The 26,468-nt window shown below is 43.1% G+C and overlaps 1 protein-coding gene across 1 annotated transcript in view; it reads right to left on the reverse strand.

Moving 5' to 3' along the window:
• CCT (RNA polymerase II transcription mediator) overlaps window positions 1-17,371 on the reverse strand; it is a 55,178-nt gene extending 37,807 nt beyond the window's left edge. Inside the window, exons 1-3 of the mRNA XM_087371705.1 lie at window positions 16,680-17,371; window positions 15,675-16,242; window positions 802-861 (exon numbers count right to left, since the gene is read on the reverse strand). Of these exons, the coding sequence (XP_087227831.1) occupies window positions 802-861; window positions 15,675-15,802 (188 nt within the window). The 5' untranslated portion in view covers window positions 15,803-16,242; window positions 16,680-17,371. The remainder of the gene's footprint in view (window positions 1-801; window positions 862-15,674; window positions 16,243-16,679) is intronic.
• Window positions 17,372-26,468: the final 9,097 nt, after the last annotated feature.

A 26,468-nucleotide genomic window follows, 5' to 3' on the forward strand; every position in this document is an offset into this window, starting at 1 on the left:
GAAAGTAGCCACATTCTCTTCATTATATATCTAGATGAACCCAGAACATGCCCAAACTCATCCTCTAAAAACACAACATAGTGTGCAATTTCAATCTCATGATAGTCACTCGTACGGTTGAAAACCATAAACTCCATCACACAAGCAGAGACTAGCTACTATGACATCCCCTTTGACGTCATCAGTGCCCAATAGTGGGTGTAGACCGTAGTATAACATATGTTGTCACACATACAGATCCACACCCCCACACATACTTGAGCATCCATTTATACAAAGGCTTTGTACAGAGTTTCTGTTGGTATTCCAGAGGTGAAGGGCAGACTCAGCCGTAACAAAGGCTAGCTCTAAAGGAGAAAGCTAATCAAAAGTAGTCTGCATTCTCTTTGTTGTATGAAAATATGCTATCAAACAAGCACATAATTCCGCACCCACAGACAGCATACAGTTATCAAGGTCTTCGTATTGTGTTTTCTCTTAATTCTTAAGAAAGAAACTAGAGTCAAAAGAAAGGCTTAAAATTTTGCTCACCAAAAGTCACCAAGCTAAGTTGTTGACAAGAAAACAAGGCTTAAAATTTTGCTCACTAAAAGTCACCAAGCTAAGTTTCTTAATGATGTTGATAGGGGGATGACCTGCCAACCAATTCGTGTTTCCCACATTCTGCCGCATTAAAAGAAAGCACTTTCTCAAATATGTTCGGGAAGTCAACTAAAGTTGACCTCATTTGGGACCATATTTGGAACATCAGTTTGGCCTTACAGCCTTAATCAGGGTTTAATACAGGAATGTAGAACATACCGAGCACTAAGAGGTTCTTGGTCGCACTTCAGTCTGTAAGGTGTCAGTGCCGCCAATCGCCTGCACAACAAATCCCGAAAACGATGAGGCACAAAGCGACAGTACCACGAATCACAAAGCATACCAATGTTCCGCTTTTCTTGATAAAAAAATTTGACTTCTTACCTTTTTCGCACACTGAAAGTACCGGAAACTGCTAGTACACTAAACTCCACAGAACAGGCTAACAACACATAGAACTAGATGTTAGAGTTTGGTAGGTCACCTTCCCATCTGTGAGCCCCCAAATGAGGAGCATCTTGGGGGGTGGGGGGGGGGGGGGACTAAGAAGGTCTCAGAGATGTCATTAGGCAAAACAGAAATGGTTTGTAGGGCTGCCACAGCGGCATAGGCAGCCTCACCAGGCTACCATTGGAGGTTTGACAAGCCCTAAGCAATGGGCACAAGGGTCTATCCATGGGGCTCCATCTGTGACTGAACCAGCAGAAAGGGATGTTCAGAGATGGGCAGGTTTGGACCTGCAATGGAGGCTACAACCTGGAGCACTGCAGGAGCTGGCCAGGGAACACAAACAGATCGGAGCAGAGCGGAACAGAGGCACAATGATCAGGGCTGCCACACGGCAGTCAGGTGCCATGTCTGAAGGTGTACTGCAGCACCTGCAAGGTGCAGCAGACAGGACACAAGGCTGGAGAAGCAGCAGATGGCTGCGCAGAGAAAAGAACCGTTGTTCAAGCTGATGCAGGAGTGCAAAAGAGTGCAGAGTATAGGCACCTGGAGCAGGAGTTCCATGTGGCACAAATGCACAGCAGGAATGGCCATTTATAGGCCTGTCTCATGTCGTCTGGCAGCACATGAAATCATAGACTGGGTCTGCCCAGTCTGTGAAAAAGTCGAGCCATTTCCAGGCCCTCCAGCCCTATAAAAAGGCCCTCCCTTCCATTCTACAGAGACTTTGGTGTTGGCTGCCACCACTGCACTAAGAAGGTCCAGAAGACTGCATAACATCCTCACCATTGGCTGCCTACACAGCAGCAAGGAAGACTGGATTCAGAGGAGACTTGTGCCTCACCATTGGCTGCCTACACAGCAGCAAGGAAGACTGGATTCAGAGGAGACTTGCGCCTCACCATTGGCTGCCTACACAGCAGCAAAGAGGTCAAAGTTCAGTCTTTTCTAACATGGTATCAGAGCCCGGGGAGATTTAGAAGTGTTGGAAGCTCAAGGGTTAGAACCTTGAGAAAGGCGATCTCAGAAATTGACTTCTACATCTGAAGGACTCCCTTGCAAGGAGGGAGATCCCAATTAAGGCACATGTACAAATTCCTAAGCCCTTCACATCCTCATCATGGCGGCTACTAATAGACTGATCCCTAGCTTTGGGGAAGTAAGCTCGATAGAACAGATTACCCATTATGAAATATATGAAGATCCTCAGCCACTTGGTGCTGCTGATGAACCTTGACGAAACAAATTACCCACTATGGTCCAGAGCCAAGGGAACACTCAACTTGCTACATCAAGTGAAACAATGAAACCTAAAGAACAAGTTCAAGTCAATGTAGAAGAACAAAATCAGTACCTAAGGTTTATTGATTGCAGAGCATCATACCACATGACAAGTCATAAAGAATGGTTCACAGAAATGAAATCTTTGAAGGAACAAAGAATGTAATCTACACTATTGATACTACACCAAAACCTATTACAATTATTCAGACAAGAAAGGGATAGATGATGTACTCTATGTTCCAAAGGTATATAGTAATCTTTAGAGATCAATGCATTATTAGAGACAAATCAAAAGGATTCCAGCTTGTTTGGTAAGCAGTGAAATAACGCAGGTGATTCAGGATGATAGCTTCAGTACCTAATCTACATGCAATGCTAGGAGAGTATCAACCAATGCCAATCTCAAAATATGGCACAAAAGATGTGGACACGTGAATTTTAGAAGCTTGATACAGCTCAGAAATCATAATATGGCAATTAATATTCCAGGACTCAAATTTCTTGGGTATTGCTTGGAGATACTACTCAGATCCCGTCGAGTTTGGCTGGCTGCTGGTACTACTGTGCGGCCTTGTTGCTTGCAATTTGGTCCTCCAGGAACCACTTGATCTTTCATAGTGGTGTTGCTGTCGGGTCACAAGTGCAGTGGAAGATGAACGAGCTTAAGGAGAACCTTCTGGATATTGGGACATTAGTATCCAAAAAAGACCCGTTGGTTGGCAGTTTTCTCTTGAGAACTTGTATTTGTTTGTAGTTATTTTTTATTGCTTCTGGCAGTGTAGGCCACAGGCGTGTTGCCCTGTTTGATGGTCTTTTTTAGGGCTGACCTCCCCTTAATGAAAGTCGGCCTTTTTATCCACCAAAAAAAAAGTATACCTACTGTACACAAAGGTGCACCCTCCTGTGTAGCTCACACCTGCAGCACCTGCCTGCTTGCTTATGCTGCTCCAAAAACTCATCGTCTCCTCCAAGGCTTCTGTGTTCTCTTCCTAAGCTTCAATAGATTTCTGGATGTACTCTATGTTCCAAAGGTATATAGTAATCTTTAGAGATCAATGCATTATTAGAGACAAATCAAAAGGATTTCAGCTTGTTTAATAAGCAGTGAAATAAGGCAGGTGATTCAGGATGACAGCTTCAGTACCTAATCTACATGCAATGCTAGGAGAGTATCAACCAATGCCAATCTCAAAATATAGCACAAAAGATGTGGACACGTGAATTTTAGAAGCTTGATACAGCTCAGAAATCATAATATGGCAATTAATATTCCAAGACTCAAATTTCTTGGGTATTGCTTGGAGATACTACTCAGATCCCATCGAGTTTGGCTGGCTGCTGGTACTACTGTGCGGCCTTGTTGCTTGCAATTTGGTCCTCCAGGAACCACTTGATCTTTCATAGTGGTGTTGCTGTCGGGTCACGAGTGCAGTGGATGATGAACGAGCTTAAGGAGAACCTTCTGGATCTTGGGACATTAGTATCCAAAAAAGACCCGTTGGTTGGCAGTTTTCTCTTGAGAACTTGTATTTGTTTGTAGTTATTTTTTATTGCTTCTGGCAGTGTAGGCCACAGGCGTGTTGCCCTGTTCAATGGTCTTTTTTGGGGCTGACCTCCCCTTAATGAAAGTCGGCCTTTTTATCCACCAAAAAAAAAGTATACCTACTGTGCACAAAGGTGCACCCTCCTGTGTAGCTCACACCTGCAGCACCTGCCTGCTTGCTTATGCTGCTCCAAAAACTCATCGTCTCCTCCAAGGCTTCTGTGTTCTCTTCCTAAGCTTCAATAGATTTCTGGATGTACTCTATGTTCCAAAGGTATATAGTAATCTTTAGAGATCAATGCATTATTAGAGATGAATCAAAAGGATTCCAGCTTGTTTGGTAAGCAGTGAAATAAGGCAGGTGATTCAGGATGATAGCTTCAGTACCTAATCTACATGCAATGCTAGGAGAGTATCGACCAATGCCAATCTCAAAATATGGCACAAAAGATGTGGACACGTGAATTTTAGAAGCTTGATACAGCTCAGAAATCATAATATGGCAATTAATATTCCAAGACTCAAATTTCTTGGGTATTGCTTGGAGATACTACTCAGATCCCGTCGAGTTTGGCTGGCTGCTGGTACGCTCTGGATCCTTCTTCTGGAGATAAAGCTGCTGAAATCTGAAATGGACCATAAAACTTCGGTGCTAACTTGACATGTTTTGTACTTCCTCTCACTGACTTGATTCTTCTTTTATCAATCTTCAGTAAAACCAAATCATTCTCCTTGTAATAAACTTCTTTTCTTTTTTTATTGGCTGCCTTGGATTGTTGAACCTGGGCCTTCTTAATATGTTCTTTTACCTACTCAATAACCTGTGACATATCCTCAGCAAACTGGTCAGCAGCAAAAATTCGCTCCCCCAAGTGTGTTATTGGAGTGGGTAAACATTGCCCATAGATGATTTCAAATGGGGCTTTCTTGGTGGAAGTATGTACAGTGTTATTATAAGCAAACTCTAACATGGGTAAGAACTCTGGCCACCTTCTAGGTTAGTCATGGACATGATCTCGAAGTAAAGTAATTATGGTTTGATTGGCATTCTCACTTTGTCCATCTCCCTGAGGATGGAAGGCTGTAGTAAATTTCAGTTTGGTTCCGAGATTCTCTAATAGGGCTGTCCAAAAGTTGCTAATGAAACGGCCATCATTATCGGATACAATAGATTTTGGTAACCCATGTAACCTAAACATTTCCCTAATGAATCACCTTGCTGTTTCAGGAGCAGACAACTCCTTTTTACAGGGAATAAAATAATTTACTCAGCCTATCTATAACAGTGAAAATCTGCTCAAACTGACCAACCTTTGGGAAACCTGACACAAAATCCATTGTAATGTGTTCCCACCTTTCAGAGGGAATAGGCAAAGGCTGCAAAAGACCAGCAGTCTTCCTTGTGTCAGATTTAATGCGTTGACATATGTCTCACATTGTTGAACAAAGGTCGAAACTTCTTTGGAAGTTTAGGCCAATGGAAGTACCTCTCAATATTATCAATGGTCCCTCTAATGCCTCTATGTCCAAAATATGGACTTGCATGTAACTCATGTGTGCATGTAACTCACTCATGACTAGATACCGAAATGTTTTGGGTACACATATGGCACGTCCCAAAAATAAGTATCCATCCACGATGGAATAAGCCTCTAAATCCCCGACCTCATTACATTGAATCTTCCCATAAATGTCAACAAAGTCCTCATCTAAAGGATAAGCTTCAACCATTGCTCCTAATGATTTCTCCTTAATCACACAAACATGATTAACTTGGGGCCGTCTACTCAAAGCATCAGCTACTAAATTCTCCTTTCCTGGCTGATATTCAATATTTGGTTGCCCAAAGGATTGAATATATTCAGCCCATTTGATTTGCCATGAAGAAACAATGGGTTGAGAAAACAAGTGCTTGATACTTTGATGGTCAGTCTTAATCTTGAAACCAGAACCATATAAATAATGCTTCCATAACTTTAAAGCATGAATGACTGCCAGTAACTCCTTCTCATACGTGATATATTTCAATTCAGCCCCTTGAAGTTTTCTACTCTCATAAGCAATGGGATGCCCTCCTTGCATCAACACTGCCCCAATCGAGGTACCACCGTACATGCAACAAAGAACTCTTTGTCCATGTCCGGAAGTGTTAACACTGGTGCAGTGACCAATGTTCTCTTAAGCTCCTCAAAAGCTACTTGGTGAACCTCTCCCCACTCATACAAGGAATGCTTCTTCAACAAATCTGTTAGTGGAGAAACAAGACGTGCAAAATTCTTAATGTCTTGCAAAATTCTTAATGAATCTACGATAATAACTACACATCCCTACGAAGGATCTCAGCTCATATACCTAGATGAATCTAGGAACATTCCCAAACTCATCCTCTAAAAACACAACAAAGTGCGGTTTCAATCTCACGATAGTCAATCATAAGATTGAAAACCATAAACTCCATCACGCATAGCAGGGACTAGCTACTATGACATCCCCACTGACGTCATCAGCGCCCAACAGTGGGTGTAGACCATAGTATAAAAGTATGCTCTCACACATACAAATCCACACACCCACACATACTTGAGCATCCATTTATACAAAGTCTTCGTACTAAGTTTCTGTCGGCACTCCGAAGGTGAAGGGCAAACTCAACCATGACGAAGGCTAGCACTAAAGGAGAAGGCTAATCAAAAAGTAGTCCAAATCTCTTCATTCAAGCTACAACTTCTTGTGAAGTCTGAACGATTTCATTTTAGTCTCTCCCAAACGAGCATCTAAATCTAAATCTAGCTGATAGGGCAACGCACCATTTAAGATAGAAAAAATTATCGCAATACCAGGAGGCCGCAACTTGGACGAAAACTTCACAAGGTGAAATTTGCATGTCCGCTAATACGGCAGAAGCATATACCTAGATGAATCCATGAACATTCCCAAACTCATCCTCTAAAAACACAACAAAGTGCAGTTTCAATCTCACGATAGTCACTCATAAGATTGAAAACCATAAACTCCATCACGCATAGCAGAGACTAGCTACTATGACATCCCCACTGACGTCATCAACGCCCAACAGTGGGTGTAGACCATAGTATAAAAGTATGCTCTCACACATACAAATTCACACACCCACACATACTTGAGCATCCATTTATACAAAGTCTTCGTACTGAGTTTCTATCAGCACTCCGGAGGTGAAGGGCAAACTCAGCCATGACGAAGGCTAGCACTAAAGGATATTGGCCAATTATGGCCTTGACCTTTTTAGGGTCAACCCGAATTCCCTCAGCAAACACAATGTGTCCCAAATACTCTATTTATGTCTTGAAGAACTCACTCTTCCTGGTATTTAGGAACAATCGATCCTTCCTTAGGAGCTCCATCACCTTAGCAAGGTGATCCTTATGCTCTTCCTCATTGTGGCTGAAAACTAAAATGTCGTCAAAGAAGACTATGACAAATTTGCCCTTCACCTCTAAAAGTGGTCGCAGCATTAGTTAGGCCAAAAGGCATGACCAAAAACTCATAATGTCCAGTGAGAGTGCGAAAAGCAGTCGTATGTTCATCCCCAGCTTTCATTCGAAGTTGATGATAACCAGATTTCAAATCATATTTGCTAAAAACTTTAGCACCTTTAAGCATATCCAATAAATCATCCACTCTTGGAATCGGATACCGGTTCTTAATCGTAAGTTTATTCAAAGCACGGTAATCTATACACATACGATATGATCCATCCTTCTTCTTGACCAATAATACAGGGGCTCCAAATGGAGAACTGCTTGGTTGAATCAGGCCTTTTTGCAATAGATCTTCAATTTGTTTTTCTACCTCCTCCATTTCTATCCTATTCATCCTGTATGGGGCTCTACATGGAGGAGAAGCTCCTGGCTCTAAGCCTATGGCATGATCATCTTCTCTCTCCATAGGCAATTCGAATGAGTCATCTCTTGAAAATCGATCCTCATAAGCTCTAAGGAACTCATTTCTCTTCCGATCTTCTTTTAAGATCTCATGAATCCCGTATATACACAAGATTACAATCTACCCAGGTTAAAATCATACCGCCATGGTTTACCTAGAATCATGTCAACGTCTTGTAAAGGAGCTACTAGAAAATCCCTTCGATCTCTATATTTTTTTATACGAAAAGGAATATTCCATACTATGGATGTGTCTTCTTCATTGTGTCTCCTAAAAGCTCCTGAGAGCGACATGTTTTTTATAGGTTATGGTTTAAGATGGAGTAATTTTACCAATCTATCACTCACTAAGTCATAATTACATCCATCGTCTAGAAGAACCACTATTCTCTGTCCATTCACGAATCCATACACCTTAAAAAGATCATGAGGCCCAAAGGTATTGGCTGAATGGACAGCATTCACTATTGGCTCAATAGTCATGGTAGATTTCGAGTGTGACAAGGTAGAAGCCTCACCCTCCTGCTTGGATGACTTGGCTTTCCCTTTTACTGAATTCGTCTTGGCAATCTTAGCCAAGAGAACGGGACACTTATGCCATACGTGCCCCGGCTTATGTTTCTTACACCCAAAACATTTTCCTTCGTTAATCAACTTCCTCTTCTCTTCGACCGTCATAGAAAGAAATGGCACCCATCCAGGACGTGATTGGCTGTTCACATTCCTTACAAGAGCTTTACCCTTCCCTTTATTATTCTTAAACCGGTTTGGTTTCCTAAAAGTGGGTATATTGTTAGTCTTAGATGATGACCCACCCTCCTTATTGAAGGGTTTATGAGGATTCAATTTCCTCTCGGCTATTTCAGCCAGCTTAGTGAGATCCTTAAGCGTGGTCAGGTTAAACATTTCAACCTCGTACCTTACTTTTGGGCTTAAGGCTGCTAAATACTTCTTACTCTCATTATCGAACTGCCTAAATCTCTCCCAACGAAAGGTTAGGTTCTCTTCATGCCTCGGTGGCATGAAAGTGGCTTTCAGTTGCTCCACAAACTTAGCCCATTCATGAATAGGCTCTTTTCCTGTTTGTGACAAAGACCACCACATTAGAACATCCTTCTGTAGATACAATGTCGCAAGAGCAAGCTTCTCTTGCTCGGACTTGATGGGCAAAGTATAGCTCAAAATGGCGAATCCAATTGAGGATTTTGTCAGCCTCCCTTCCCCCATCATATTTGGGGAACTCAATTCTCTCTCGTGGTTGGAATTTGGACCTCTTAGAAGGGGTACTCAACTCTTCATCCCCAAAGTTTAAAGTCCTCTTAGTGTTGGAAAGGTCACCTCCCCATCTATAAGCCCCCAAATGAGGACAGCGTGGGGGAGGGAGACCTAGGGCAGGATGTGCCCAAAGAGAGATTACCTGGATGTGTGGATCTGGGACAGATCTGAAGCATTCATGGTTGGCGGGGTATCCCGAGGTACAAAAGCCTACATGGAGAGCTATTGAGCAAGGTTTGTGGACAGGCGCATGGCCTGCAACATGCTCTGGATATGGCGCAATGAAGGCAGGTGTGCAGCAGCAGGGTCAGCCTGTGTAGATAGGCTGACTGGACTGGGTATAGCCAGCCAGACAGGTCTGGTTATGGGCTGGCCAGTGGAATGCCCCCTGCATAAGCAAATAAGGCAGTACCCTGCCCTTTATATAGGGCTAGCAGGCTGGTCAGCTGGCCAATCAAAATCGGCCAGCACACAGCCCCAAAAGGGCAGCCCACAGCCCCATAAATGGGGAGCTGTGGGGTCGGTTGATGGACAGACAAAGTCGGCCAGGAAGCCCCTTCAAGTCGGTCAGTTTTGAGCCCCTCTGGGGCCTATAAAAGGAGCCCTTTGACAGGGCATTTTATATCCAGCAGCCAGCAGTTCCAGGGCAGAAAGGAGCAGCAGGAAGCCTACTCTCTGGGCCTATCTACAGGAGGTGAGAGAGTGCAACAGGTGCTGCAGACTTAGCTCTAGGGAGAGGCTGGACCTTGGAAGTCTTCTAGGGCAGCAAGGTGCTGAGATCATCATACCTTCTGGAGCAGCCATTCACAAGCAGGTTGGACCGGTGGAACAGGGACCTGTGTGCTGCAGACAAAGATTGGCAGGGGCTGCCCACCTAGGCTGATTCACAGGCAGTAGGGTGGAGAAGAACACACTGGACGGAAAGTCTATAGACGCTCAAGGTGGAGCACGCGGGCTCGAGTCTAGAGATAGCCAGCAGATTGAGAAAGGACCTTGTGGTTAGATCAGAGGACCACACCATTGGTGGGACTCTGGATCTATCTATTTTGTATTGTGTCCATAGTTTTGGACGGAAATATATATTTTGGAGGTTTCTCTATCTGGCTGGTTCATTGTCTATTGATGAGTCTGCACATCTATTGTATGCACATTAAGTAAAGAAGTTTGTGATTCCACATCCCACACCACACTGTGTGAGCTCCTGGGCATTACTATCAGTCTTCCGCTGTGCGTGCCCTCTGTTGGGTAATTTCTAACACTGAGTCCCTAATCTTGTCATAATGGACTGCTCAATCATATTGCTAAGCTGGAAAATCAGCTTATCAACAGGAGTCTCCTCTCTTCCTCTTGCACTTGGATTATAATCCATATGTGCTGGGTTTTGAGTTGAAGGCGTAAACTCATCACCTTGTTCTTGGCTGGTCTCATTTCTTCTTTCATTACAAAAGGAGAACTCCCTATCAAGAGGTTCTTGAAGGAGAGACTGCTGTAAATCTATTTGTGGGTTATCATACTAAAGATGTGTGTAACTCTCACCTAATCCATCCTCTTCAGGAGGGGGTGAAGGTGTTCTTTCTCTCTCTCCTTCGGGTAATGGAGGAAAAGGAATAAGTTCATTGTTATATCTCCCTTCCCCTTCCATTCTTTCCTTTTAGTAATACAAGAGAGAAAATGACTTGCTGTAATTTCAAAAAAGGGGTTTATTTTACAGCAAAAGTCAAGTGTTGTAGAGTTGGTGGTACTTATCCGACTCCCGCTTCGTTTGTGTTGAGAAGACACTTAAAATGACCTCCTCTTCCTTCTCTTTTAAGCTTTTCTTCTTGTATTTCTGCCGTAAACTGGTAGGGGGTACTTGATGGGTGGATCACCCCCTTAAAATCTTGTGCCGATTTGACTTTCCCTTGGGGAGAACGGGGGGGTCCCTTTTCCTCACGGTTTAAGGATTTTAAGGGTACATTCACATGGGGGGGAGAGTCACCCCGTTAGGACACCCCGTTCACCGTTCAATACCAAAAATTTTCAGAAAAAATCCCTTGTTTCATAACCTCAAGAATTCAGGGTTGGTCAGGAAGGAGATGTTTGCAACCCGAAAAATGTGCTGCGCTATGCTGTGCTGCACTGGCCGTAGAACATGCGTGTCATCAAGGTTCCGTCATCAAATTTCGTTGTCTCGCGTTTCCTAGCCGCACCTTTTGCAACTTTCGTACCTGCTCCCATCGTCCTTCTCTTCCGCCGCCCGCGGCTGTCACCGACCGTGCCTTCCTCCCACTAGTGCTTCCACCACGATTCTACGCGTTGCTCTCGCCCTCTTCTCGTCCCACTCATGGACCGTCGCCGCTCTGATACCAAATGTGAAAAACCCGACTTTTCAAGAATGCAAATGTGTGCAATGCATGCAGAATTTGAATGCCAATTGGCCCTCCAATGGGGAAGAGTGCCCTCATGAGAGTACTTGTTTCTATTTCGACCTACATGCAAGGTGGGAGAGAGATGGCGGATGAATGCAATGTGGTAGAGAGAATCCTACGTGAGATTCACAATGAAAGGGTGATACCCTTTCATTAATGTCCCTTGAGATCACTCAAGTTCCATCTTCCCATTTATACCTACCCTTATCCTATGACCCATGCACCTACCATTCAATGCACTCTAATGCACCCTTTCCCTTTCCTATTGCCCCTAGGACCTAGACACGTGTGTGCACATCTTTATTACTAATCATTGGCCAATGTTACATAGTTTTGGCGGTACTATTTACACCGCTTAATCGATCATAAATACAAACATATAACCGCACCATCAAATTGGCGCCTAACAATAATAAGGTTCTAATGACTATTAATTAACTAAATAATCATTTCTCTTGTCATGACACATACAACGAGGTTGAACATTTGTGCTAAAACCAGAGCAAGAACCTCTTGCCCATGCGCAAGATGCTCAGTTCGTAGTCTCTCTCTCTCTCTCTCTCTCTCTCTCTCTCTCTCGCCCAGTATCTCTGACACACAAAAACAAGAATTTTTATGTGGAGTTCAAAAATTTACATGATAATCTGATCAATGTCACCAAGGTTATACATCACTCTTCTCGACAGTAACTCCTGCTTCTGCTTCTATCTCAGATCTAGATCTAAGGATTAGACAACTGCCACCACCATTGATGAGCATACACTGAGATATGCTAAATGAGCAATTTTTCTTTACAAATGGAAAAATCTTCAGGAATGTGAGAGGTAGCAGCATTGCACACCGAACCTAGGGTATTATCACAATTAACTTAGAATCTCAACAAGTAACTTCTCACAATAACATTACAGAAGATGATATCATTATGCATCACATAAACAAAAACCACGAGAGTCGTAGTTGTAGAGGAGAACAGAACACCAAATTGGGTGTCTACCAAAGATGAAATATTCATATCCTTAATAACTTAAATAGGAGATATAAAGTGTATAGACTCTTGAATAGGATAATAAACGACCTGCCCACATCTTATAACACTTCAGAAATACAAAAGGATTCCCAGGTAGGAATAGATAGACCTATGTAGGAAATTCTCCAAGCTGTGAAGAAACCAGAATATGAAACAATGAAGCTCAAAATGGTTACAATCTCCAATAAACACATGAAATTCCAGCATTCAAAGCCTTCGTCTCTGTATAACCTACATGTCATAGTGTTACGAAAATTATATTTCTGATATATCTTGCTTTGGACATTATTATTTTAGTCAAGTGTGACTATGGCAAAGCACTCCATAGGAGCGCATCGGACGCGGCAAGGGTCCTAGTGGATACTTTGTGTGGTTAGTTGGGGACGCCTGACTAGCTTGTGTTTTGCCATGCTAGATGATCGGTATTGTGGGCGATTCCATGTTAATACTGATGTCGCTAGTGTTATTGGTGTTGTGCTTGATTATTGTGCTTTGAACGCGGTTATGTTGGGATCGGTTGATTCGGTGATTCGTTCAATCGATTGTTAATAACTAATGTAATTGGCGGCTTGAGTATAGGTGATGGAACTCATAGCCAGGATTGGAGTTAGTGCGAGGGTACCGATCGAGGTGTCGCACGCGGCACAGCGCATTATATATGGCCATGGGCCAATTTTTGTACTTGCTTTATTATTGCAAGTTTGAGCAATATATTTTGTAGTGGACATAATTCATTTTTGGGCCCTAAGATGGCTATGTAAAGCAAATCCCTCATTTTGGAAGAGAGGGATAATTTTGGCTCCTTGGTGCTTTTACGAAATATCATAAATACTCTAGATGAGGAAGCGTGAGCCACTCATCTAAGGGGGGGAGATTGTACCCAGTCTGCTGTCGTTTTCGTGGTGTGATTGTGCTCTTCTTCTCCAATTGATTAAGTAGTGAATTTGTGTTGAAGATAATTACTTTTTGGTTTCACGTAGTCAGATTCTAGTGACCTGTAAACGTCACAATTAGAAACACCCAAGCCAAAATCAATCTGTAATCAGTTAGTGAATTTCAGTGAGGTAAAACCAAAGTAGGAAAGGGCTGCCAACCTGGGAAGATGGGAGATGCAGAGGGGCTAGCTAGAGCGAAATAAAAAGCAAAGAGCAAGACGCATCCAAGAGATCAAATTGCAATTAGAAGCAGCAACAGGAACGGGCATGGCAAATCACAATAAGTAGGAGTGGACAGCAGGAGTAGAAGATGTGATCTAGCCAGGAAGAGGGAAAAGTGCAGTGATTTAATTTATAGAAGGTAGGGAACAATGCAAGGCATGCATGAGCACTGACAAAATTGGGACCACATGTCTAGAACAGGAGTTACAAGCAAAAACGTCTTTAGAGGTATGGCTGTCCAAGAGAGCAAGGACTACAGAGGAAACGGCGAGTAGATGGGCGAAATACATTAGGGAAGGAAACCTGTAAATTTGGAGTTACTAGACCTTTAAGAAAATTTGCCCCATGCTGGGCCATGACCCTCTCTACCTTCACAAAATACAAAAGTGTTTTTAACATCAACAGTAGGGTTGACCTAGACTTTCTAAGGCTCGCACACTATGATAAAGGTCTCAAAATTTAACCAAAATTTCCCCAAGTGTTATCTAGCATTTGCCACTGCTCTTGACGGCTTGGGATGCTTTGCCTTTCCAGCAACATAAGTGTGTGCCTAGAGTGCAACAAGTGACTATGATTCACTCCGTCAAATGTCCAAATACCATAATGACTAAAGCTCAAAATTTGAGTCCCCTTGGTATCTCCCCCATCCCCACCAAGGCTCATCCCCCAAGCCATTGAAGAACGATGGTAAGTTAACCAATGAGTGGGCATTGCATTCGCCGTGCAAGCGCATATATAAATCCTGAGGAGGGTGATCCAGCTGTCTTCTTTGTACGACCAAGTTTGAGTCTCTCTACAATATCCAAGCCTTTATATGGCTCTACTTTCTCGCATGGCCTAGCCCCTACTCCCTTAACCAAACATCAAACATTGGATGATGTCAGCATTGAAGTTGTCGAGCATGCTCGCCTGTAGTCCTACCAAAAAGGAAACCTCAAATCAATAAGACATGCACAAAATAAACTAATGTAGCAACTGGAATAAAGAGATCACAAATTATGTTGTGACAGCATGTTGCCAAGGAAGTCCAAACAACTCTAGTTGAGCTTCAAGTGATAGGAACCATCCCAGTATTACAGAATAATGCCTTGTAAGTGGTGGATGAATCTACAAGAAAGTGATCAGATACCCCCTACTTGAGAAAAGTTTGAATAATATTTTTCTCAAACATCTCCACCTGAAGATAAATTCGAAAAGGCTAAAGAGAATTGGAACAAAGTTGATATTGGAGAACATGCCTTTCACCCAATACATTGCAACCTATCATGGAGCCATCTACAATGTCGACAACCGAGAAGACTTCATCTTTAGATGGCCAACGTATCATGTGATTTTAAGTATAAGCTGCCATAATTGGGTGAACCCCAAGCTTAAAACACACATACACACACACACAAAAAGAAAGGAGGAAGATTTATTTTAAATATTTTGCATGTGTGTATGTACATAGGGTAGGAAACTTGCAGCTTGATTTCTGCACTAACCATAGCCTTGCCACAGTACACACTGCTTTCCGTAGGAGGGAATGGGAGAAAAGAGAATCACGTATTGTTGTGGGTCCATGGTGCATAGACTAAGTTTGGTTAACAATCTCTCTCTCTCTCTCTCTCTCTCTCTCTCTCTCTCTCTCTCTCACACACACACACACACACTCACATATTTGCCCGTGCGGGCATGGGTGCTGCGTGCATGCATGCATGTCAATCTATCGACACCACTTTTCACCACTTATCAATGTAAACGAGATGGCATTACAACAGGTCATTCTAAATTTCCAGTCTGCTTTTCAAAAAACGTTTTGGAGGATGCCCATGTCCGTTTCCCTTCAAACAATGACAACAAGCTTATTGAACTCTTAAATACAGAATGCCAAAAAGGGATTCCTCGTGCTGAAGAGTAAGGTCTATTGCACATAAGAAATGCTGTAACATAGCAGCCTAACTGAGCAGATACAGAAATGGCACATAAATCTAAGATCGTTTAGATTGATAAAATGCAAAGCAGAAATCTTAGGTGTGAGGGTCTTGCCTTGATGTCGGGGGAAAGGTTGGTGGTGTCGAAAAACCTAGATCAGAGCGAGTAGTGTCCTTTGGAACTCCACTTGCTGTGTTGTTTCCAGCTCCACTACCGCCACCGGCAGCAGAATACCTGTGCATTTCTCCCTACTGCTGCCGGCATAATGCCTTTCCCCCTCTGTCCAACAAGATGCCTGCTTTGATGTGACCACTACCATGCACCCGCAGACCCATACACTGTGAAAGAAGCTGCTTGTATTGAATGGCACAACAGTGCGTTACTTGAGTGTTGATACGCTCCACTTCGTGCGACCCCTTTCTGTTGCAGTAGTGGGTTTTTTTCCCCTGTTGTGAATAGACTATGATCCCACTATAGGCATCCGAGTTCCAAGGTCTTTAGAAAACAGTTGCATCACAATCTTTATCCGCAAGCCAATGCACCCGGCTTTAGTTGTCATCTTTTGAGTCTGTGATTCTCTTGATCCTTTCAAGTGTTATGCAGATTTTCAGAACACAGCGTCCAGTTTGTCCCACTAGCAACGCAGACAAATCATCTGTCCTGGTACTCGCTTGTTTGTTCACTATCAAGCCAACCCAAGGCCTCGATCAGTGCATGTAAGGTGTGTTAAGTGCTCTCTCTCTCTCTCTCTCTCTCTCTCTCTCTCTCTGCGCGCGCAATACCAGCAGCAGCTAATCGAACTATCCCAAGTAATTTGCTGTGCACACCGGAACAAAGCACGCCAAGATTCAGCCGCTCAGTGGCGTTAGAAGCCAAGTTTAAGGTTCGTCTTTTTTGCATCTACACGGACGCCATAAGAGACTGGCCAAAAACATTTTTTGCACTCTCTGTGCCTCAGCTGGATTTTTTGTGCATACATAGAATGGCTGTCGCGTGTACGGCGACACGTCTCTTATGCACATATACACAGATCACGCCTGCCTCACCTTCGGTTCAAGCAATTAAAACATTTCCGAAATCAAAACAAAATTAAGGGTTTCAGGTGTGCATAGTAAGTACCTGGATCAGAAGGTTACGGGTAACGGCGCCTCTTCCTCGCCAGAAAACCGAAAGCCCAAAATACGTTCGTCAATGAGAACGCAGTTCGTACTACTGCGCGCGAAATTATACCTCCGGGGGTGACCTGTTTGTGCAGATCCCAGCTGCGGCTGCTCATTTGAGCCCCAAACACCGACACATAGCCTGGAGCTAAATCTTCCGGAGAAAAGCGCTGAGCGGGAGCAAGCAAGGCTCGCGGCCCATTCAACTAGAAACCTCAGCAAATTACGAACTGGGAGCCGGTGCGCGCTGGCGGGTCTTCACAATTGGGGTGCCGGGAAGAGGGGCAGCTGCATTTTTGGGTGGAGGGAGGGAGGCGATGGGGGTGGGAAGGGGGGGAGGGGGCAAAGGGGTGAAGTGGGTCTGCGAAAAGGGGGGGAGCGTGGGGACTGGGGAGCTAAAGAAGCAAGGGGAGAGAAAGGGGGAGAAGCATCCAAAGAAGGGAAAAGGGGGGGGATTGAGGGAAGGGGAAGGGGGGAAGAAGGGGGCTTGATCTGGAGGCTATGGAGGGGGGGAGCTTGAGGGAGAGGCTATGGAGGGGGGGAGGTCTACAGAAGAAGAAAGTGAGCAAAAGGAAAGGAAGTCTGCACAGAGAGAGAGACAGAGAGAGAGAGAGAGAGAGAGAGAGAGAACATAAACAGCAACAAGGGACAGGGACAACCAACAGCAACAGCAACTGCAGAAGAAGCTGAAAGAAGAAAAAGACCAGAAAGAGCAAAGGAGCCGAAGAGAGAGAGAGAGAGAGAGAGCGCTTGCTACTAACGCCCCCCAACAGAGAGTCAAAGTTTCAACAACACACGCTCTCTTTCCCCTCCATTTGAGTTTCTCTCTCCTCAGTTACTTATCCCACACACATCATTTCCTTTCCTTTGCTTTCCTCCCACTACAGACAGATTCCAACCCTATTCATCCCCTTCTTACCCCCCCCAATCATTCCCTCCCTTAACCCCCCCTCCCCCCATCATTGCCCCCCTTAATCCCTCCCCTAATCGCCCCCCTTTTCATCCCCTTTCCCCGACCTTTTCTGACACCTTCCTCCCCCTGCTCGGCCCCTCTCCCCAAAACTCCTGCAGTGCTCTCTTCCCATACCATCATCATGCTCATTACACATACCTTCATGCATGTATGATTTCCCCTGCATGCATCCCTCACATCCCAGTACTTCATGACGCAGTTCCCACATGTATACTATCCGCATGCATGCATCCTATTCACTCCATATACGCATATGCATCCCATCCACTCCACTCCACTCAGCCCCATAATACTTCATCCATTTTGCATGCATCCATTCACTCCCCCTCCCCTTCATGCCACTCTTATCCTGCCTTCAGCCCAATACTTCATGCATTTGCTTGCATGCATCCCCTTCATGCCATTCATGCATCTGCATGCATGCATCCCATCCCATCCTTTCATGCCTCTCCATCTATATGCCCTTCCCATTCATCCTCCCTTCCGTAATTCATTCAGCCACACCAGACTCCACATTCCCCCCTCTCTTTCTTTATTGCATTTCTTAATTAATTTCTCCTTCCCCTAGCTAGAACTCCGTCCGTTCCACAACTCTTTCCTTTTCATCCTCCTTTCTTACACCTCCATCATTCACCATCCCTCCTTCTTTCCATCCCCTTGCTTCTCCATCAGCCGCCTTCCTTCCTCTTCCAATAACTTTTGCCCTTGGCAAATACAACAAGGATTCCTCCTGAGTCCTCAGTATCCGTTGCCTTTGTTTTTATCCATAACCCCGCCCCCTTCCCCCCTTCATAACCATTTGTCAGATGCTGTGACGTGTCAAATGGCACATCACCCCTCTCGATGCTGATGTCTTCAAATTAGTAGCATATGTCACCTCAATACCCCACCCTTTGCCTATCTCAACACTTGATTTCCTTTCACCATTCTAAATTTTATATCAAATGCAAGTTGACCAAATATCCTTGAGGGTTTCAAGTTTCCAGCACTAGAGTAGTTACAAGTGACAAAATCAACAATTGCTAATAACCATAATCCTTTTTTTTTAAGTGATGCCCGGTAGTTACAAGTGACAAAATGAACGGTTGCTAATAAGCATAATCATTTTTTTTAAGTGATGGCCATCCATACTACTGAGCACCTCAGAATCTTGATTGTAAAGAACATGCATTGATGCAACTTTTCATTAAATTTATCCATCGAGAAGAATCACTAATGCTCATTTCAGTTTGTGTTTTGCAAGCAAAGAATTTCCAATACTGCATCTTTTCATTTCCATAACACTTTGAACATATTTTAGTGCCATAACTCCTTGAATGTGATCTACTAAAAGTTGGCTCGAATGTTGCAGTTTTCCCTTAGATTTGCACATGGTTCAAAAACATTGTGTTGATTTCCACTAGTTTGGCCAAATTACCAACAACTCACATTCGTTATCTTTGTATATGGCATATGTTATTCGAGTAAAGAATGGTCAAGATCCCATTATCTCCCACCCGTTAATTTAATGTATGGATTAACTTTTCTTGAGCAAATATATAAAAATAAAGCTTCATCAAACACAATCTACTTCAAGTTGGCTCAAGCATTTCCTCCAAGGCTTATTTTCATTGTTGTAAATGCATTAGTTTATAATGCTCCAACCTCATGCATCAAGGATCTCAACTCTTATGGCAATTTTAGTCATGACCTAATCAAAGGTGGATGACCCTCTAAACTCTTAAGTTAATTCCCTCGATAGGGTATACTCCACATGTAATGTGGATGTATCATGCATGTAAGTAATTCCACATCAATAATTGATCTCAAAATTAAAGAAGAGAAATTGTAAACGTACACTAGCACAATCAAATTAAGGCATTACTTACTCCTCAAGCATAATTACACCTAATGAATAAGACTAGCCCTACATTAAATAAAGAAGGTGAACTTGGGAATCGCCATCAACATATTATACATATTACCATTAACATAAATAGAGAAAGTGAACTTGGAAATTGCCATCAATATATTGCATGGGTGCGAATTCTCTATACAAACATATATTTTAGTTAACATTGATTTTCCACCTTAAAACATAAGCTTCATAAGCCACAATTGGATGCCTATGTATATGAAGCACTAAGTGATAATTCATGGTTTTAGCCCTACACTTTAAACAAATAGAAATAATTATGAAAATCTTATACGTGAAGTGATGACTCTAATTTCAAAGCTAATTGATGTTTTCTATAGCACCATTTTCAACCAGACTCATACATGTCTTAATCAAAGTTATTAACAAGTATTCCCTTGCTCAAGGCATTTTTATTTAAATGCCACATACTGATCTTTAGCAAGTTTCCCTTGTTATATAAGAAATCATGGCCAAATTATAGGTAAGCTTTCTCCTATAACTAATCCAGTTAAGATTTTGATCATGTCATCCATAAATCACAAAATCACAAGGCTATGTATTGCATAATTGTGTAATTCAAAGACGTTGAATTGCATCGCAAGCTACAAATATGTCAAATGACTTTAAAGAGATATATGTTACATCATGCCAATTGTTTTCAAAACACAAGCTACACGTGTGTCCATAGTGGTATTAGTTTAAGTTGCTCTCTTTGTCAAATAATTTCTTATGTAAACCAATATGGCAAATTATGAATTCAATTACATCATTACAATGTCAATTAAGGCTATATATCATGGTTAATGGTTTCTATCGATGCTTTTGAGTATGGCACACCAAAGTTTAAAGAAGGGTTCCAAAGCTATCAAGCATGCTTTTAGGGGTGAAACGAAGTACGGCACACTAAAGTTTTAAAGCACATGATATACTATTTCAAATCTATCAAGCATGAGCATTAAATTCATGCACATTATATGCTATTTGTAATAGTGTGTAATTTCATTGTATTTGTCAGTTTTAGCTCTTATTAAACATCTTATATTAGGATTGGAATCAAACTTATCCGTAATCAATAGCTCCCCTTTGTGGCTTCTTGGAATCGTGAAGATATCTACTTAACTCAAATGCTTAGTTCCTCTCTCTCTCTCTCTCTCTCTCTCTCTCTCTCTCTCTCTCCGTCTCTCTCCCTCCCTCTCTCTATTTGTCAGTTTAAGCTCTTATTGGACATCTTATATTAGGATTGGAATCAAACTTATCCGTAATCAATAGCTCCCCTTTGTGGCTTCTTGGAATCGTAAAGACATCTACTTAACTCAAATGATTAGTTCCTCTCTCTCTCTCTCTCTCTCTCTCTCTCTCTCTCTCTCTCTCTCTCTCCCCCTCCCTCTCTCTCCCTCCCTCTCTCTATTTGTCACTTTTAGCTCTAATTGGACATCTTATATTAGGATTGGAATCAAACTTATCCGTAATCAATAGCTCCCCTTTGTGGCTTCTTGGAATCGTGAAGACATCTACTTAACTCAAATGATTAGTTCCTCTCTCTCTCTCTCTCTCTCTCTCTCTCTCTCTCTCTCTCTCTCTCTCTCTCTCTCTCTCTATCTCTATCTCTATCTCTATCTCTCTCTCTCTCTCCCTCTCTCCCCTCTCTCTCTCTCTCTCTCTCTCTCTCTCTCTCTCTCTCTCTCTCTGTGTCTCTCTCTCTGTCTCTGTCTCTGTCTCTCTCTCCCCCCCCCCAACCTTTGTGTCACAGGTACATGATTTTGCAGTTCCCCCCCACTTGACAGTAACCATTCCTACCTGGCATTCATCATCTAAGCAGGTGCTCTCTCTCTCTCTCTCTCTCCCCCCCAACCTTTGTGTCATGGGTACATGATTTTGCACTTCCCCCCCACTTGATAGGAACCATTCCTACCTGGCATTCATCATCTAAGCTGGTGCACCTGGCTCCATACCCTATCCTCCTACCTCCACCCATGTTCAGATACACTCTGACCATGTCCACGATGTGATCTGCGTGAGCCACTTGCATGCAAATCTCTATTATATACACTCTTGTATCAATGCTTCAGGATTATATCACCAAATCATTCCCATGTATGACTGAATCCACATCATGCCATCCAACAGGAAGATGCCCCAAAACTCATGGTTTGATACTAAGTGCTGAGAGATGAGATCCCCCTCATATAGGAGCAGGCTTTGTGGCATTTAATGATGTTTGAGGCACAACGAATCCCATGCCATCTTACACTCTGTAGGAGGCATGCTTTCATCTTACATAGGACTTTCATTGTATGAGCAACAACAAAGCTGGTAAGCGTGAGCTGCAAGTCCATTTGATAGTTGAGACAATAAGAGTTGATTCTTATTGCAATTTTTCGTGATTTCCAATATCTCATGTTATCACATGTGTATCCACTCTTTCTATGCTATATGTAAAGAGTAGATCTCTGAGTAGATTAATGTTTTAAATGCTATCAGTGGTATCAGATCAGGATTGATCAATCTTTGTGATTGAGACAGCGGTGTGAGATTTTGAGTTGTGCATGCATGTCGAGAAGGTTCGCCAGGAGACTTGAAGCACAGTTACTTGTCTTTCCAAAGAAGCTTAGAAGACCAAGAAGAAGTAGATCAGGTGTGAGGAGAAGATCTGCACTAAGCGTATTGGCAGTGGCATGTTTTCAAGAGCAACTAGGTATTGTTTCATATGTCTATGGAGTCGATGAAGAAGGCGAACTCTGATGTTTTGATTGTTAAGTTCAATGGATGAAACTTTGCAAGCTGGCAACTCTCGACCAAGCTATGGTTTATACAAAAAGGGTTGTGGAGTATTGTGTCTGGCAGGGAGAAGGAGCCAACCTCTGGAGGGATAGAGAAACAAGCATGGAGAAAAGAAAATGACAAGGCTATTGGCATGATGGGTCGAGCTCTGGGGGAGGACTATTTTCATCATCTTGAAATGACGAAGTCTACTACAACAAATTGGACGATTCTTGAGGCATTGTTTGGGGTAAAATGGCAAATTTAAAGCAACAGTTGTATGATTTATGTATGGATGAAAATGAGGACTTTGCCACCTTCATAAACGGCATGTAATCATTGTTAAAGCAACTTCAAGTTCTTGGTTCAAAGATTGAGGATGAGGATCAAAAAGCAATGTTAGTGAAGAGTCTTCTTTCCAAATATTTTGAGACAACATGAATTCTTCGTTTGGATGATGAAGCCAAATTTATCGACTATGTGGGCTTGCTTATGGTGGAAGAGAAATGAGAAGAGGATCTCTTTTTTGGTGGTGCTACCATATGCTCTAAAAGATAAAAAGGGTGTGATCAGATATTAAAAAAAGGAACCTTGTGCATGTTACTATTGTGGCAAGCCAGGCCACATTGAGCGATTTTGTGTCATAAAGCAAAGGGATGAAGCAGCGAAGTGAGAGAAGAATAAGGCCCGCTTAGCTCAAGAGTCTACACTTGAAGAGATGGCGGGATTGGTGTTAGCTGATTTACGTGACCAAGATTAGGTCTTCTAGAATCAAGATGGTGATCAACAAAGCGCTTGTATTTGTGTGTATCATAGGATGATCATATTTATGGAGTTTTGTATGTTTAGTGATTGTGTTGTATTTGAGCTACGATGTTTGGATGCTCACACGTTGGGCTATGATGCCTAGAAGATAGTTTGTTGGCTGAACTACGATGTTCGACTCTTAGGACTACGATGTCCATTTATTTTTTGTTGTCTCCCTATTCAAATCAAGGGAGGGTGTTGGAGAGGTGATCTTATAGTGCGATTCAATGTGGCTTCAGTTTATTGGTTTGCTATGCTAGCTTATTTCTTGATAGGGCCATGTATGTGTAAGTTCAGTTAGTGGACTGTGTGGGATGCTTCCTCATGGTCTACAAATGGCAATTGACTCTGGTGTTTTCACGTGATGCATGGTGGTATAAAGACAATGAAGATGATCTTCTCAGTCCTTTTGTCACTACAGGCTTCAAGCCTCAGTCATGTTTGAAAGCTTGCACTCTAGTACGTTATATAGAGTCTTGTAGTGTAGAGAGTCGTTGTATGATCAGTAACAAAGCTGGTAAGCATGAGCTACAAGTCCATTTGATAGTTGAGATAATAAGACTTGACTCTTATTGCAATATTTTGTGTTTTCCAATATCTCTCGTTATCACATGTGTGTCGACTCTTTCTGTGCTATATGTGAAGGGTAGATCTCTGAGTAGATTAATGTTTTAAATGCTATCAGACAGTAGTTGATATGAGGGTAGAGTTGATTAGTGGGAAGAGGCAATGAGAAGTTGTGGAGCCAAATCCACAGAGACCACGGATAGGGTAGAGATAGACTAGAGCATGTACGATGGACCATTGAAGTCAAGGTATAACTCTTGAGATAGCCCACCAGATGGAGAGAAGGCCATGCCCTCGACAATAGCGAGAGATGACCCGATAGAGGCAAATACAATATATCCTTAGATCCCATTGTAGGACTACTGAGCAAAAGGATCATGGTTAATCACATCTCCTTTTTCCTCTTCAGATTTTGAGTTTTGAGCTCTGGATTTTGAATTTCTTAGTATAGCACTCAACAAGAGCCCCGGCATGCCCTTACATCAGCCCTGGTGACTTGTATGAGATACTATTTTGAGTGAGCTTTGTTTCACAATTGATGAGGCCTCCAGAAGACATTAATCTCTCTCTCTCTCTCTCCCTCTCTCTCTCTCTCTCTCTCTCTCTCTCTCTCTCTCTCTCTCACTCACTGTGTGTGTGTGGTTCGTGCAGTAAATGGAATCAATTGTATTGAATTCCCTTTCCTAGTTAATAACCATTGCATGGCGAGTTGATTTTATGTTATGCCAGAAGGTCCATGGATGACTAGGTTATTCTAGGAAGGACAAGGTGTTGGGTAGTCAATTGTCAAATTGATTGGCGAGAGCATACAACCACCCTAACTAATGATGGTTGCACTTCGATCGTCTCAATCGATGGTGTTGTCACTGTTTCTCCCAAGTGTAGGTTCCAAGGGTGTTGGTCACCTATAGTCATGTCGTTGCTCGTTGTAGCATAGGTGTTCACAAGTGTATCATAGGTCCTCGGGGGGTGTTTTGGTGAGAGGTATAGGCTAAAGCGTGGAAAGCAGATCTCATGCGCGCGTGAATGAGAAAGGGAGCTTGATCATAACGGTTGATGGAGGTTCTCGCCTCCACAAGAGTTCAAGGGTTTAGAATGGGATTTTAGGGTTTGAAATGGGGATAGGGTTGAGAGAGCTAACTAGGAGTTCCAAGGTTCAGAGGGGGTTGTAGGGCTTAGGAGGAGTCTAAGGTTGAGGAGTGGAGAGCTAGTCTCCTTCGCGGATTCGAGGGGTAAGGGTTGAGGAGGAGGGACAAGGAAGGAGAAGGAAGAGAGAGGAGAGTGGAGGAGGAGGGAGGGAGGAGGAGGAGAAGGAGGAGGGAGAAGGAGGGAGTTGGAGGAGGGGGGAGGAGGAGGAAGTAGGAGGAGGAGGAGGAGGAGGAGGGAGGAGGAGGAGGAGAGAGGAAGGAGGAGGAAGTAGGAGGAGATGGGAGGAGGAGGAGGAGGGAGGAGGAGGAGATGGAGGAGAAGTAGGAGGGAGGAGGAGGGAGGAAGGAGGAGGAAGGAGGAGGAGGGAGTACAAGGGTAGAGAGTGCAAAGGTAATGGCATGCTAGAACATGACAATGTAAGAGAGCATGGACGCAATGGAGATCAATCGCATGAACACAATAGTGAGCTTGAACACTAAACCCCAAAGAGTTCAAGATTCATTCCATTGAGAGATATTTATACATGTTGGTCTCTACACAATCTGTAGGTATCTCCGTGGTGGGACATCTTTTGTAGGAGACCGTTTGGACAGGAGTCCTTCCTCTTTTGGGGGGGACCTTTTGGATCTCTACACAAAGTGGGGGGACCTTTTGGGTCTCTACACAAAGCGGGGGGATCTTTTGGGTCTCTACACAAAGTGGCGAGACCTTTTGGGCCTCTACACAAAGTGGAGGGACCTCAGAAAGTGTAGGCTTTTAGTCTTTCTCTCTCTAGATTTAGTATTTCTCTCTCTAGATCTTGATTATGCAAGTATGATTGGATCTTTTCTAGAGAGGATTTTGGCTATCCTCATCCTTTAAGATTCATCATATCATCTTTCATGCTCAATATATTACAAGCGAAGCTTTGCCACTACTCTACACACACAATGCTCTCATAGCTGTTGTCCTAGACTGCACTTTTGGCCCTTATTGCCACAAGGTTAACAAAAGGCTTCCATTCTAGCAGCCCATATAGTATGGAAGGCTGGCAAGCAGCCTATGATACTGATGGCCCCATCAACAACTTCCTCATCTATTGCAGCTGCTACTCCAAATCCAATTGTAGCTACACCAACAAATTATGATGGGCCTACCTCAGTTGCAGTGAGCACACAAATGAGGGCAAGTGCTTGTATTGGCTCCCAAAGGATACAGTCTTAGCTCCCACCTCCCAAATTATGCTAAGAAGGAGTCAGGATACATTTTTGCCTCCCTACTCTCCTGTTGCACCCACGAAAGCTAAAATCGTACTCCCAAAGAGCAACAATTCAAGAAGACGCCAACCAACAAAGGGTCAACAAAAGTGCCATTAGAGGAGGGTAGCAAATAAGCTATTGGATGCCCAAAGATTCTACTAAGGCAACAACCTCGTAAGGCACGAAAATCTCTAGTTGCTACCACTCGGCGTCTTACATCACCTACAGCACAGGTCACAGTAGTAACATAAGAACCTACCTCTAAAAATGAGCTAGCAACACAAGAACCTACCGTTGGGACCTCACAGGTCAATACAATAAAAGTGAGACCAAGGGAACATCCTTGTACCCTTGAGT

Source organism: Dipteris shenzhenensis, chromosome 33, assembly GCF_047967505.1.
Source record: "Dipteris shenzhenensis isolate YYH24624 ecotype China chromosome 33, Dip_SZ_1.0, whole genome shotgun sequence".
Taxonomy (NCBI): Eukaryota; Viridiplantae; Streptophyta; class Polypodiopsida; order Gleicheniales; family Dipteridaceae; genus Dipteris; species Dipteris shenzhenensis.